A 13686-nucleotide genomic window follows, 5' to 3' on the forward strand; every position below is an offset into this window, starting at 1 on the left:
GGTGTGTGGTGGAAGAAAGGGATCTAGGAATACTGGTCCAAAATTCCTTGAAAGTGGTATCACAGGTAGATAGGGTCATAAAGAAAGCTTATGGCACATTGGCCTTCATAAATCAAAGTGTTCAGTACAGGAGGTGGAATGCTATGTTGAAGTCATGTAAAATATTGGTGAGACCTAATTTGGAGTATCGTATGCAGTTTTGTCAGTTATCTACAGGAAAGATGTAAATAAGTTTGAAAGAGTACAGAGAAAATTTATCAGGATGTTGCTGGGTCTGGAGGACCTGAGTTACAAGGAAAGATTGAATAGGTTAGAACTTTATTCCTTGAAATATAAAAGACTGAGAGGAGATTTGATAGAGGTATACAAAATTATGAGGGGTATAGATAGGGTAAATGCAAGCAGATTCTTCCACTGAAGTTGGGTAGGACTACAACTAGAGGTCATGGGTTAAGGGTGAAAGGTGAGAAGTTTAAGAGAACATGAAGGGAATTTCTTCACTCAGAGGGTCATGAGAATATGGAATGAGCCTCCAGTACAAGTGGTGTATGAAAGCTCAATGTCAATGTTCACAAGAAGTTTGGATAGTTACATAGATGGTAGGGTTATAGAGGGCTAGGGTCCTGGTGCAGGTCAATGGGAGCAGGCAGTTTAAATGGTTTCAACATGGAATAGATGGGCCAAAGGGTCTGCTTCTGCACTGTACTTTTCTATGACTCCAAGTTCTTTCTACTTACTTTGGTTTTTATCATTCTGGATGCTTTCATCTGTTCATTTCACAAAATGAATCATCCTTCCTGCAATATACTTCACCCACAGCGTTTTCAGTGCTGTTATCTAGAGATCGGCATTATTAATTTTATTGCATCATTCCTGTTTCTGTTCCTTATTTAGTTATTATGCATTAGGATTCCATATTTTAAAGGGATTACAGAAAATCACAAAGGAAATGGGAAGTAAATATTTTTTCTACTTCCTCTACTGTGAGGCATTGTGGAAAATTACTCTGATATCTCATTTAAACTTACCCTTTCTTGTGTCACTGCTATTCCAAATCATGCCACTGCTACTCATGCTATAACTATTACTTCTGCAGGAAAATAAAAGACACCATGTCCACCCAACCATTTGACTTCCTCTCCAGTCAAGCCATAGTCTACTAAACCCCCAACACTGTGTCACTCTCATCCACAGAAGCAGATGCCATTGGTTCAAACTTCCAAGTCCCATAAATCTCTCAATGCTACATTTCTTGGCTGAGTGCAACCATTGCCAACCACAAGATTATAACAGATCAAACTGATTGAGTCTCAAGCTTTAGTCACTAAAGGAATTCCCTCAATTGCTTGATAACAGGCTGGAGAAGTTGGGGTACATGAAAAACACCTCAAGTTGTGCCCATGACCATCCTGTCTAACCACGCCCACTTAGTGAATGAACTCCTGCCCTGACAGATCCACTTCTGGTGGTATCACACCATTCACAATGCCTCACTTGAAGCCGGCTGGTGGTGCAATGGCATCAGCGCCAGACTCCGGAGCAAAGGCTCCCGAGTTCTAATCCAAGTCAGGGCACCCCCCGAGCACGCTCTCCATCCGTGCCGGGTTGAGTGTCGAGCTAGTCACTCGGCCTCGTTAAAAAAAGGGGTCAAGTCAGGAACATTCATACCGTGGCCCGGTTAATCCGAAAGGAGACCAATCCTGACACCATGCGCCAGGCAAGAATGGCTGTCTGGTGCAACACGCAAAAAAAAACTTGAAGCCACTGAAGAGATCGCTAACCTTCAGTTTGAACTATAGCAGTTTCCACAGGCACACAAAACATGTATTTCCTAATTGTCACCAGAACTGAGAGACAATCTCAAGCCAGCTCTATTTGTCCTCAATTCCTAGGCTTCCAGTTTCCCACAGTTATCATGTCAATCTCCATACCTTAAAACCTTTACCTTAAAGGCTTGCAATTTCCCAATTTCCTATGCTCAACCATGATAAGAAGGATCCAATTATGTTGAATACTCATTCTGCAACACTTTGATTTTCTTCCCCCTGATTTTATGATTTGAGATATTCCAAAGTATTACTTTTACAATGCTGTTTCTATTTAGGCACAAGCACAATACAATGGAGAAAAACAAACTAATTCCCTTAACTTTACTTCTAAGAAATTCTTATATTGGAGAAAGTCATGTAATAATACTCCTCTTTTTAATAGTGACAATGTATTCATACAAAATCTATACAAGCAATACAATACCAGGCCAACATATAAAATGTAATATTTTCAAGGCATTGCTTTTAAGTAAGTAGTAACTATGCTTAGTTAAATGGTTTTCTGATTAAAACAAAAGTTAAGGTGCAAAGGAAGCCTAAAAATGTCAACATTTGTACAGTACCATCATCATTTACTGTAATAGATGCCACTCCTGTTGATGCTTCACTTGTTTGGCCCACATACTCTGTAAAGAAACAACTGATATAAATACATAATAATTCACAGCATGCAAATAGAATGTATGGGGACTTGATTTGTATCAATGCTGTCTCCAGTCAAAAGCACTTCATCATTACTGCTAGAATTAGTTTAAACATCAGGATGGGAAAAATTAGCTTAACTGTCATGTTTTCTGATAAATCAGCAATATTGAACAGGAAGCCTACAATAATTCATCATCTTTCCTAATCAGGAAAACAATATTTTTAAGTAATACCTGTAGATATGCCATTACATTTGAAGTTTTGGATGTAATTTTCTCCAAATGAATCATTCCCAACCTGTTTTGTGAGGGAAGAAAAGATTAGACAATAGCTTTTTCAAGTTTATCCCATATTGACAAAAAAAACTTTCTAACATAGTAACTGAAATATCAAAACTAGTTCATAGAATGTATGTGAAATTAAATTAGTTTCCAAAATAAAGTTGCATGATTTTTGCCATGATAATCTGTTCATCAGTGATATTCAATATTGCTACAGATAGTATGAAAGTCATGAGCAGTTGCTAATGTAGGCTATAAGCTTATAGAACATATCCTTCAAATGAAGTGCACCAGTATAAAAGGACTGGCCCGTGCATTTCATCGGTTTCAAATTTAAGGCATTAGGCAAATCTCCATTACTTAGGCTTTTACAGGAAATCTAACTCAGTCAACCAGATGGACTGAAAATGAGTAAATAATGGTGAATCAATGAAGAAGAAATAAATTATTAGGAACTCATGGATCAATGTAGATGACATCTTGTAACCTACATGGTGAAACGCGCTTCGGAATGATATTCATTTATTTGATAACACAAGTTACAGTGTTTGACAAGTAATGTCAATTAAATAGCTTTGATACAATGGAATTTCAGACAAGTTCAGTTGATGGAATGATAATTGCTGTTACTGTGGACAAGTTCAAAGAAATCAATTGAATCACGGAAAGCAATAACTTAGGCAATACTTTGCACAGTACGGAAAGGGGATGAATTGAGTGAAATGTCACCAAGAACTATTGTGAATTGTGAAGAACCATTTCAAGAGAATTTTGCTTTAGCCCTGTTGATCTCACTGGCAATTCCTGTATATGAAAATATGAATTAGGAGCAGTAAAAACCACTCTAACCTCAAGTTGGTCCTGCCATTATATAAAATTCTGGCAGATTTAATTGTAACTTCAACTTCAAATTCCTGTCTACTCACAGTAACTTTTCTACCCTTTGCTTATAAAGCATTCATCTCTCCCTGCTTAAAAATCACTTCCACCACCTTTTGAAGAAATAGTTTGCATAATCCCAGGCTCCTCTGAGAAACAATTTCAACTGATCTCCCTTAAATGATTTATTGTTGAACATTATTCCCCAGTTCTTGACACATCCACAAATAAAGAGCCTCAGGATCTTAGGTTTGAATTAAAAGTCTTCTCTCTCTTCCAAACTACAGCAAATATGAACCCAGTCTATCCTCATAATACAATCCATCAGTTCTAGTTATTAGCCTAGTAAGTGTCCTCTAAATAGCTTCCATGCATTAACATCTTTCATTAAAGAAGTGATGACAAGACAATGCACAGCAGTCATAATGTGGTCTCAGCAGTGCCCTGTATGTACCTCTGCGTCATAACCTCCGTACTGCTGTATTTATTTCCCCTTGCAATAATCTGTAATGCTATTAGCTTTCCTAATTACCTCTGGTATCTACATACAAGCATTTTGTAAATCAGACATGAGATCACCAAGATCCTTCTGCACCTTAAAGCTTTGCAATCTCACACTGTTTAGATCATAAGACATAGGAGCAGAATTAGGCCATTCAGCCCATCGAATCTACTCAGCCATTCCGTCATGCTGATCCCAGATCCCACTCAACCTTATATACCTGCCTTCTCGCCATATCCTTTGATGCCCTGACCGATCAGGAAATTAACATTTACCTTAAATCATATACTTCTCTATCTTTCATGGTCTAGCTTCAATTTTCCCCAAAATGATCTCTGCCCATCAATGCTGATGAAATAGCAATCACATACAACTAGTTATAGTTGGAAAACATGAGTCAAAGTAACTAGTTACAAGTTTGAACTAAGGTAAGTTTTCAAGTGCACTGTTCTCCTCAATAGTGGGACTCAGCCGAATTTACTCAGATGTGTATTTGCCATTTATGAGTGATGTGTTACCATGCTGATAAACTGGCCAATTAACTGTACTTTATTGCATTCTGTTCTACCACTGTCACCAATGTAAATACAGTAAATACATCAAAGGGAGATTTAACAATATTTAACAATAAAAGGGTTTTATGCATTTTGCAATGGATGCAGACATCTAGCTACTATGAGGCGTACATGCCAGGTACTCACAATGTCTGACTTAGAATGACATCAAGGAAGCTTTCATTAATTTATGTATTTTTAATTTTACTAACTAGCAACTAATTTATTGAAAATATTTGCAAAATAATCAGATTAGTCAGGGGTTCCCAACCTGGGGTCCATTGACCATTCTGTTAACAGTAAGACTCCGTGGCATAAAAAAAGATCGGGAACCCCTGGATTAGAGAATACATCTAACTAATTCCTTCATTTTTGACATTGTGCAAAACCAGCAACATTCTTTGCATTAGTTATGCAATAACTAGTTTAGATTACTGAACTATTATTGTCTCCTGGTCCTAGCTTCCAAAACAAACATATGAAGTTACTTTATAAGTGTATTTGGTGTTACCTTGCACACCATTGCCGCTTTGGCTCCAAGTCGTGCTGCCTGGGTACACTGGTTAGCTCCTTTCCCTCCAAATCCAATAAAAAATTTGCAGCCATGTATGGTTTCCCCAGCTTTAGGCAAACGTGGTGCAAAACTATTAAAAAAGAACAAAAAAATTTGAAGTTCAAAAAATATAAACTAATTTTGATCCAAACTTTGCTTCTTAAGTTCCTGCATCCACACCAGGGTCACTTTATAACTAACATGTCAATATTCTGGTTTGTCAGAGGCTCATCATAATGAAGTCTGTAAGAGTAATTCAAAAATACGATGTTTCAGGTGTCCTGACAGCAGAAAGTCATTATTTCTCTATCTTTTTCCTACTCCCCAGCCTTTACAAGTGATTTAAATAACACATATAACATCATAGCTATAAACATAAAAACAGACAAATGTATTTTCATTTAAACTATCTTTTCAAATCTCAACCTATTTGTTTAGATTTTCCTGATAGAATTTAAAGAAAACTTACTCATGAACCTTAAAAGTTCACATAAGAATTAGGTGTGTATGTGTGAGTGTGAGAGAGAGAGAGAGAGAGAGAGAGAGAGAGAGAGAGAGTGAGAGAGTGAGAGAGAGAGTGTGAGTGTGAGTGAGAGAGAGAAAGTGTGAGTGAGTGTGTGTGTGTGTGTGTGTGTGTGTCTGTCTGTCTGTCTGTCTATCTGTCTTTGTCTTTCTGATGATTTGGGTTGAAAACTGGCATTGGCACTGTAAGGAGAGAACAGTTTTGAACATATTGCAGAAGTATCCTTGAAATGAAGAAATCAGTGTAGTAAATTTTACAAAATAAAAGTTTATTCAAATACAGCCTTGCCCATTTCAGCATGCCACAGTTACTGTAAATTGTCACAAAGGTTAAGTCAAAATAAAGTTCACACGCAATCTAGAGTGTTATTGAATCCTCTGGTTTCAAATTGGACAGTGACTGGACAGTGAGCAAGACTTTCGCCTGGTTCAGGGAAGCGGCCTGCGTGTAAACATATTGAGGATCAGGTTTATTATCACTGACATATGTCATGAAATCTGTTGTTCTGCAGCAACAGTACAGGATAATACATAAAAGTTATTGTAAGAATATATAAGAACAATAACTTGAACAAAAAGAAATCAAAGTAGTGAGGTCGTGTTCATGGACCATTCAGAAATCTGATGGCGGAGGGGAAGACGTGTTTCTAAAGTGTGCACCTTCAGGCTTTTGAACCGCCTCATTGTTGAAAACAACGTACTGTATAGTGAGGGTGCTTCATGACGGATGCTGCCTTCTATGGTGGGGAGACTAGTGCCCACGATGGAGCTGGCTGAGCTTACAACCTTCTGCAGGTTTTGCTTCCATACCGTGACACTGTTCATTCAAATAATAGAAAAACACAGTGGAATAAAAAGATAGTTTTTGTTCTAAACTTGGTTTGAATCTCAAGGATAATAATGTGAAGGTGGAGTACAACAGCTCAATGTGAAATACATATTACATAACTTCTAAGTGCAGGGGATGAATTGAATCTCTTTTTATGCAGTAACATTATTATGCAAAATAAACCCATCTGATAATAAGGAAATTTCTAGCAACATTCTGATCCATGAAAATTGTTGTGGAGTCCTTAACCCTTTACATAAAGAACAGTGAACCCTGGTAGGTTTTATTTTTGATAAAGGTACGTGCCTGTCCAGTATTATAATATCCAGTATTAATTCAGTGGTATTTAATTGTAATATAATCATTCTGCAAGTGTTGATTGCCAATCTCTTTCTGTGCTGCAGAAAGGCAGGACACTTACTATCAAACACATCTATATAGGGAGAAATATAATGAATATTTTTAAATTTAGAAATTACTACACAAATATTTGGTCTAAACAGTTCATGTAGTTTTGATACCATATTATCTTCTGAGGCAGTCTCAAGACTGAGCGTGGTTTGCTTCCACCTTGGCTCTGTGCGCTCCAAAGTGGCTATTGAGATTAATGCAGGAACCGCAGATCTTTCAACTTTTGGGGCAGGTGGATGGGTAGTTTGAGGTAGTCCACCCCTTTTACCACTTTGGCAAGGCTTCTGTGTGATCCCAATATACAAGATGACCTACAGGTTCACAATATTTTTCTTCTCCACTCCATGGGCCTGAGGTTCCCAGGCTTCAGTGAAGATGCTGCATTTATTTGAACGTATGGTTCAACTATTCTGACATCATGGTCAAGAAAAACTCACCTGCTCCTCTACTTCCTCAGGAGCTAATGAAATTTGGCATGTCCCCTTTGACCCTCACCAACCTTTATAGATGCAGTATACAAAACATCCCATCTGCATGCATCTTGGCTTGTTGTGGCAATTGCTCTGCCCATGACTGCAAGAAACCAGAGTTGTGGATACAACTCAGCACATCATGGAAACCAGCCTCCATTCCATGGATTCTTGTCTACACTTATCACTACCTTGGTAAAGCAACAGTGTAATTAAAAATCCCACTCATGTGAGACATTCACTCCTCCCCAATCTCCCACTGGGCGTAGCATATAAAAGCCGAAAAGCATGTACGACCGGGCTCACAGGCAATTTCTATCTGACTGTTATGAGACTACTGAATGGTTTCTTAGTATTATGAGATGGACTCTTGATCTCACAATCTACATCACTGTGACAGCACTGCACTTTGTACTGCAACACTTTCATCTGTTTTACCTCAATGCAGTTATAATGAATTGATCTGTATGGACAGAATGCAAGACAAGTTTTCCACAGTACAAGTGACAATATAAACCATTTTACTAACTTTAGTTTACATCAATAAATCATACTGTACCTCAACCAAATGAATTAGGATAAACTATTCCTTTCTCTATCATGTTCAACTTTTCATTAAATGCAGCCAAACTATTCATTTTAGGTAAGGGTTTTTATGTGCCAAATAGTTCATCAAGTATAGAACATTTTCCTGGATTCCATAATAGATTTATCAGAAAATATCCAAATATTATGGTCCCTGACTTAGATTTGGATTTGGATTAAAAGGAAAGACAACAACTGGGCTGCAAGATGAAGACAGGAAGTTATGGAACTGAGGGGGGTGTATCTGGATCACCATGTAGCACCGTTGAGCCCTTTGGAGATGTCGTAGGCTTATCAACGAAACGTCAAAGGAGGATGGTGCCCATCTGATGACCCTGATGAGGTACCTACCCTACTTGTCACCACTCCAAGCCCACTGCCAACATCGAGAGTGCCAACTTATCATAGGGATTGAAACATCAAGTCCTATTAGCTCTACTCTACAAATCTACTCTCCATCTGGAGCCATCCACTCTACATCGATTGTATCACTATCAGTCACTTTCGAAGGTCATCCCTGAGCTTCATCCCTTTGACTGAAAGGAGTATGAATCTGAACATATACAATGATCTTGTATTTTCTGTGCATGTAAGAAGTTGAAAATTACAGGGAACTTCTTTTCGACAGAGAATTTAAATAAAGCAAAAAAAATTGTTCCCTATGTTCTACTAGTACTAAGGATTGGTCAACACAAAAGGACATGGTATTTAATTGCAGCTATTATGTTTTCAGGTCTGAGACCCTTTGTCTAAACTAAGAAAGTGAGAAAACCACATTGTTTTCAGTAACAGAGAAGGTGGTAGATAGATGGGTGAAACAAAGGGAGTATCTTTAATTAGGTGAAACCAAATAACCTAGTAGAGTGTTGCAGCTGGAAACACATTGCACTTCGGTTGTAGTGAGGACCAGACTTCAAGCCCTGAGCTTGCTTGTGCAGTAGACAAGGAGGGGAGTCGCTGGAGGCAGTATGGTATGGCATACATGCTGCATTGGGGCTGGCCTCTCTCATTGTTGCTGCTCTCCGGTGTTCGCTTGGTGGAAGACAAGCTGGATTGTATGAATGCTTGCAGACTGTTCTCTTCTTGCCGACAAACCTGAGCACCATCAATTTATAGGTCATTTCACTCAGAAACTTGGTCTATATAGATATTTTTGTGTGACTGTTTGCTGCCATCAGATTTATTTATTTTGTAGATTGAGATGCAATGTGGAATAGGACCTTTGGCTCTTCAATCTGTACTGCCCAGCAACACCACTGCCCCCCCCCCACCGATTTACCCCTAGGCTAATCTAGGATCAAGGGACAGTTTATAATGACCAATTAACCTATAGACTGGTATGTTCAAAGTTCAAAGTAAATTTAATATCTAAGTACAGGTACATATACGTCACCATATACAACTTCGAGAGTCATTTTCTTGTAGGCATACTCAATAAATCTAAGAACCATAATAGAATCAATAAAAGACCACGCCCAACAGGGCAGACAAATAACCAATGTGCAAAAGACAGCAAACTGTGCAATTATAAAAGGGAGAGACAAAAAGCAATAAATCTTGAGACCATGAGACGAAGAGTCCTTGAACGCGAGTCCATATGTTGTGGGAACAGTTCAACGATGGGACAAGTGGAACTGAATGAAGTAATCCCCACTGGTTCAAGAGCCTGACGGTTGAGGCATAATAACTGTCCCTGAACCTAGTAGTGAGAGTCCTGAGGCCACTATACCCTCTTCCTGATGGCAGCAGTGAGAAGAGAGCAAGACCTGGGTGGCAGGGACCCCTGATGATGGATGCTTCTTTCTTGCCATAGCACCCCATGTGGATGTGCTAAATGGTGGGGAGGGCTTTACCCATGATGGACTGGGATGTATCCAGTATCTTTTGTAGGATTTTCTGTTCAAGGGCATTGGTGTTTCCATACCAGACTGTGATGCAACCAGTCAATACACTCTCCATCACACACATGTAGAAGTTTGTCCAGGTATTAGATGTCATGTCAAACCTATACAAGCTTCTAAGGAATGTGGGAGGAAACCGGAGCACCTGGAGAAAGTCCTTGCAATTCCACTGGGAGGACATATAGACTCCTTATAGGTGATGCCAGAATTGAACTCTGAGCTCTAACTCCCTGAGCTTTAATAGCATCTTGCTTACTGCTACATTACCGTGGCGCCCTTGTGTGCGCTTTTAGTGCCTTGTGTGTGTATGACTGTTGGTATTGTGTCTTGCACCTTGGTCCTGGAGGAACACTGTTTCATTTGGCTGTATTCATGAGTATCTACCTGGAATCACAGAGTGGCTTCTGTGCTGGAAGGTCAACTGTGCTGGAAGCTGGTTGTGAATTACAGGAGGAATGGAGACAGGCTAACCCCTATTGACATCAATGGATCTGGAGTTGGGAGGGTGAACAGCTTCAAGTTCCTCGACATACACATCACCGAGAATCTCACGTGGTCTGTACATATCGGATGTGTGGTGAAAAAAGCCCAACAGAGCCTCTTTCACCTCAGACAGTTGAAGAAGTATGGTATGGATCCCTAAATCCTAAGGACTTTCTGCAGGGGCACAATTCAGAGCATCCTGTCTGGCTGCGTTATTACCTGGTATGTAAACTGTAAACTTCTCTCAAAAGTCGGTCTCTGCAGAGAGTGGTGCAGACAGCCCAACGCATCTGTAGATGTGAACTTCCCACTATTCAGAACATTTACAGAGACAGGTGTGTAAAAAGGGTCCAAAGGATCATTGGGGACTTGAGTCACCCCAAACTGTTCCAGCTGCTACTATTTGGGAAACGGTACTACAGCATAAAAGCCAGGACCAATAGGCTCCGGGACAACTTCTTCCACCAGGCCATCAGATTGCTTAATTCATGCTGATCCAACTGTATTCCTATGCTATACTGACAGTCCTGTTGTACATACTATTTATTACAAATTGCACACTTAGATGGAGACGGGACGTAAAGATTTTTACGCCTCATATATGTGAAGGATGTAAGTAATAAAGTGAATTCATTTTAACTGTGATTTTTCTCCTTCCGTCAATTCCAGAAGAAGTGGAGAGAATAAAAGTCTCTCTCCGGTGCACTTATTGATCTCACCAAAGCATTTGACCTGGTTAGCAGAGAGGGGCTCTTTCAGAGCCTCTCTAAGGTAGGCTGCTCGCCAAGATGACCAAGCACGATCAATTCCTTCCACAACAACATGAATGACAGCTCTTTGGAACCCTTTGACACAAGCAGCAGTATTAAAAAGTACTTTTGAGAGAAGTTTACAGTTTACATGTTCTCTCCCCAGTGCTCTTCGAGATCTTCTTTGTCCTTCTCCTGAGGCATGCATTTCACACTGCAACAAAGGGAATCTACTTCTACGCTAGATCAGAGGGCAGCCTTTTTAACTTCGTCTGCCTACGAGACAAAACCAAAGTTGTGCAATCATCAAACTGTTAGCTGACAATGCAGCAATTCTGCCCACACTCCACAGCACTTCCACAGCTTGATGGGTCGGTTCTCCAAGGTCTACAAGGAATTTGGTCTGACTATGAGTCTGAAAAAGATAAACCTATTGGTACAAGACATGGAGGCAACCTCCAGTCATTACCATTGGTATCTACAAACTGGATGTTGTCTATCAGTTCACAGTCCTGGGGTCTATCATCAGTGACAACCTCTCCTTGGACGCAAAAATCAACAAGCACATTGGTAGGCTGCAACAACTTTTGCCTGCCTCATCATACGAGTCTTGGAGAACTCCAAACTCTCAGTCAAAACAAATATGGCAGTGTACAATGCTTGTGTTACCTGCACATTACTGTATTGCAGTGCAACCTCGACAACATACACTAACCAGTACAGAAAGGTCAACGTCTTTGATTTAAGGTGCCATCATCATATCTTGGAGAAAACAGAGTACCTATTGCAGAAGTTCTCCCTTGTGCCGGCCTCCCTTGTTTGTATACCCTGCTCAGGTAACATAGGCTTTGCTTGCTCGTCCACGTCTGCCCCATGCATGATGGCTGCATCCCGAAAGACATCCTCTATGGCAGCGATTCCCATCCTGGGGTCTATAGACCCCTTGCTTAATGATATTGTTTCATGGCATACAAAAGGCTGGGAACTCCTGCTCTGCGGTGAGCTGGCTTCAAGCAAGAGAACTGCTGGCCATCCGCAATTGTTTACAAGAATGCTTGCAAGTGGGACATGAAGGCACTGGACATCACACTGTGTCCTGGGAGGAACTTGTAGCTGATCATACCAGGTGGAGAAGCACCCTGGAACAACAACTTCGGTCAAGTAAGGAAAAAAATTCCTGAAAGCAGCAGAAAACAGACAGGCCCATAGAAAGGAACACTACAGCTCCAGCAGAGCTGAGACCACGTATAGATGTGATCTTTGCAACAGAGACTGTCACTCTTGCATTGGTCTCATCAGCCACAGACACTGTTACAGCAACAATGTAGGTAGCTAGGGCGCAACATCCATGGTTGACCTCTACTAACGGAGAGCTGCCATTCATGCGTATTCATGTATGGTTGAATGATAATCAACCTTGAACTTAAACTTTATCTGTATAATGCATTGTTAATCACAAGGTTACAACCCATGCCAAACTTTATTCATTAAAAAAGAAAAATTAAGCCAAAATCATGACAGAGATGTCCTGTTCTAATACAGGCAGAAAGAAAGAGCAACTTACTAAGGAAGTAGAATTTGATCGCCAGTCTAGAAGGCTGCAGAAGGCCCAGATGGAAAATAAGGTCATAGACCACAGAAGCAAACTTTTCAGCCCAATTGGTACAAGTTGACCAAGATTCACACATAAACTAATGATGTTCTTTAAGCTTATGTTGGGTTTCACAATTATTCAAAAGGATACAGAGAGATATGTCAGAGTGGGAGTGAAAATGGGATGAAGAATTAAAGTGAATATCTTTTTCCTCTAATTGGAAATGAACTTGCTTTCTCTCTATAAGACAGAGGAGCAGAATTAAGCCATTTGGCTCATCGAGTCTGCTTCACCATTTGATTATGGCTTATCTACCCCTTCTCCCGCCTTCTCCCTGTAACCCTTAATGCTTTTACTGATCAAGAACCTATAAACCTCTGCTTTAAATCCACCCAGTGGCTTGGCTTCCACAGTCATCCGTGGCACAGATTCACCACCCTCTGCCTGAAGAAATTTTTCTTCAGTCTGTTCTAAAAGATGTCCTTCTATTTTGAGGCTGTGCTCTCATATCATAGACTCTCCTACTATTCAAAACATCCACTCGGAAGGAAGCAATGAGATGAATCTCACACTCTTCTAAAGATCCAGACCCAGAGCCATCAAACACTCCACATATGTTAACCCTTTGATTTCCAAGATCATTTTAATAAACCTCCTGTAGACTCTCTCCAATGCCAGGATATCTTCCCTTAGATTCTTCTTCTTCTTCATCATGTGCCTTACGCATTACACACTTGGGCGATCACGGCTTTCCACATCGAACGATCCCAGGCAGCGTCAATAATATCTCGCACACTTAGATCTGTTAATTCTTTCACGGTGTCCATATATTTTCTTCTTTGCCTTCCTCTTCCGCACTTCCCAGGCATATGGCCTTGTAATGTAAGGCATTCTATTTC

The 13686-nt window shown here is 40.0% G+C and overlaps 1 protein-coding gene across 8 annotated transcripts in view; it reads right to left on the reverse strand.

Annotated features, from left to right (window-relative positions):
* Positions 1-13686, reverse strand: part of rbks (ribokinase) — a 196344-nt gene that overhangs the window by 89730 nt on the left and 92928 nt on the right. For all 8 annotated transcript variants that reach the window (XM_063040667.1, XM_063040670.1, XM_063040669.1 and 5 more), the window contains 3 exons: positions 5202-5334; positions 2708-2771; positions 2393-2455 (listed from right to left, as the gene is read on the reverse strand). In XM_063040667.1, coding sequence (XP_062896737.1) covers positions 2393-2455; positions 2708-2771; positions 5202-5334 — 260 coding nt within the window. The remainder of the gene's footprint in view (positions 1-2392; positions 2456-2707; positions 2772-5201; positions 5335-13686) is intronic.

Source organism: Mobula hypostoma, chromosome 2 (genome assembly GCF_963921235.1).
Source record: "Mobula hypostoma chromosome 2, sMobHyp1.1, whole genome shotgun sequence".
Classification (NCBI taxonomy): domain Eukaryota; kingdom Metazoa; phylum Chordata; class Chondrichthyes; order Myliobatiformes; family Myliobatidae; genus Mobula; species Mobula hypostoma.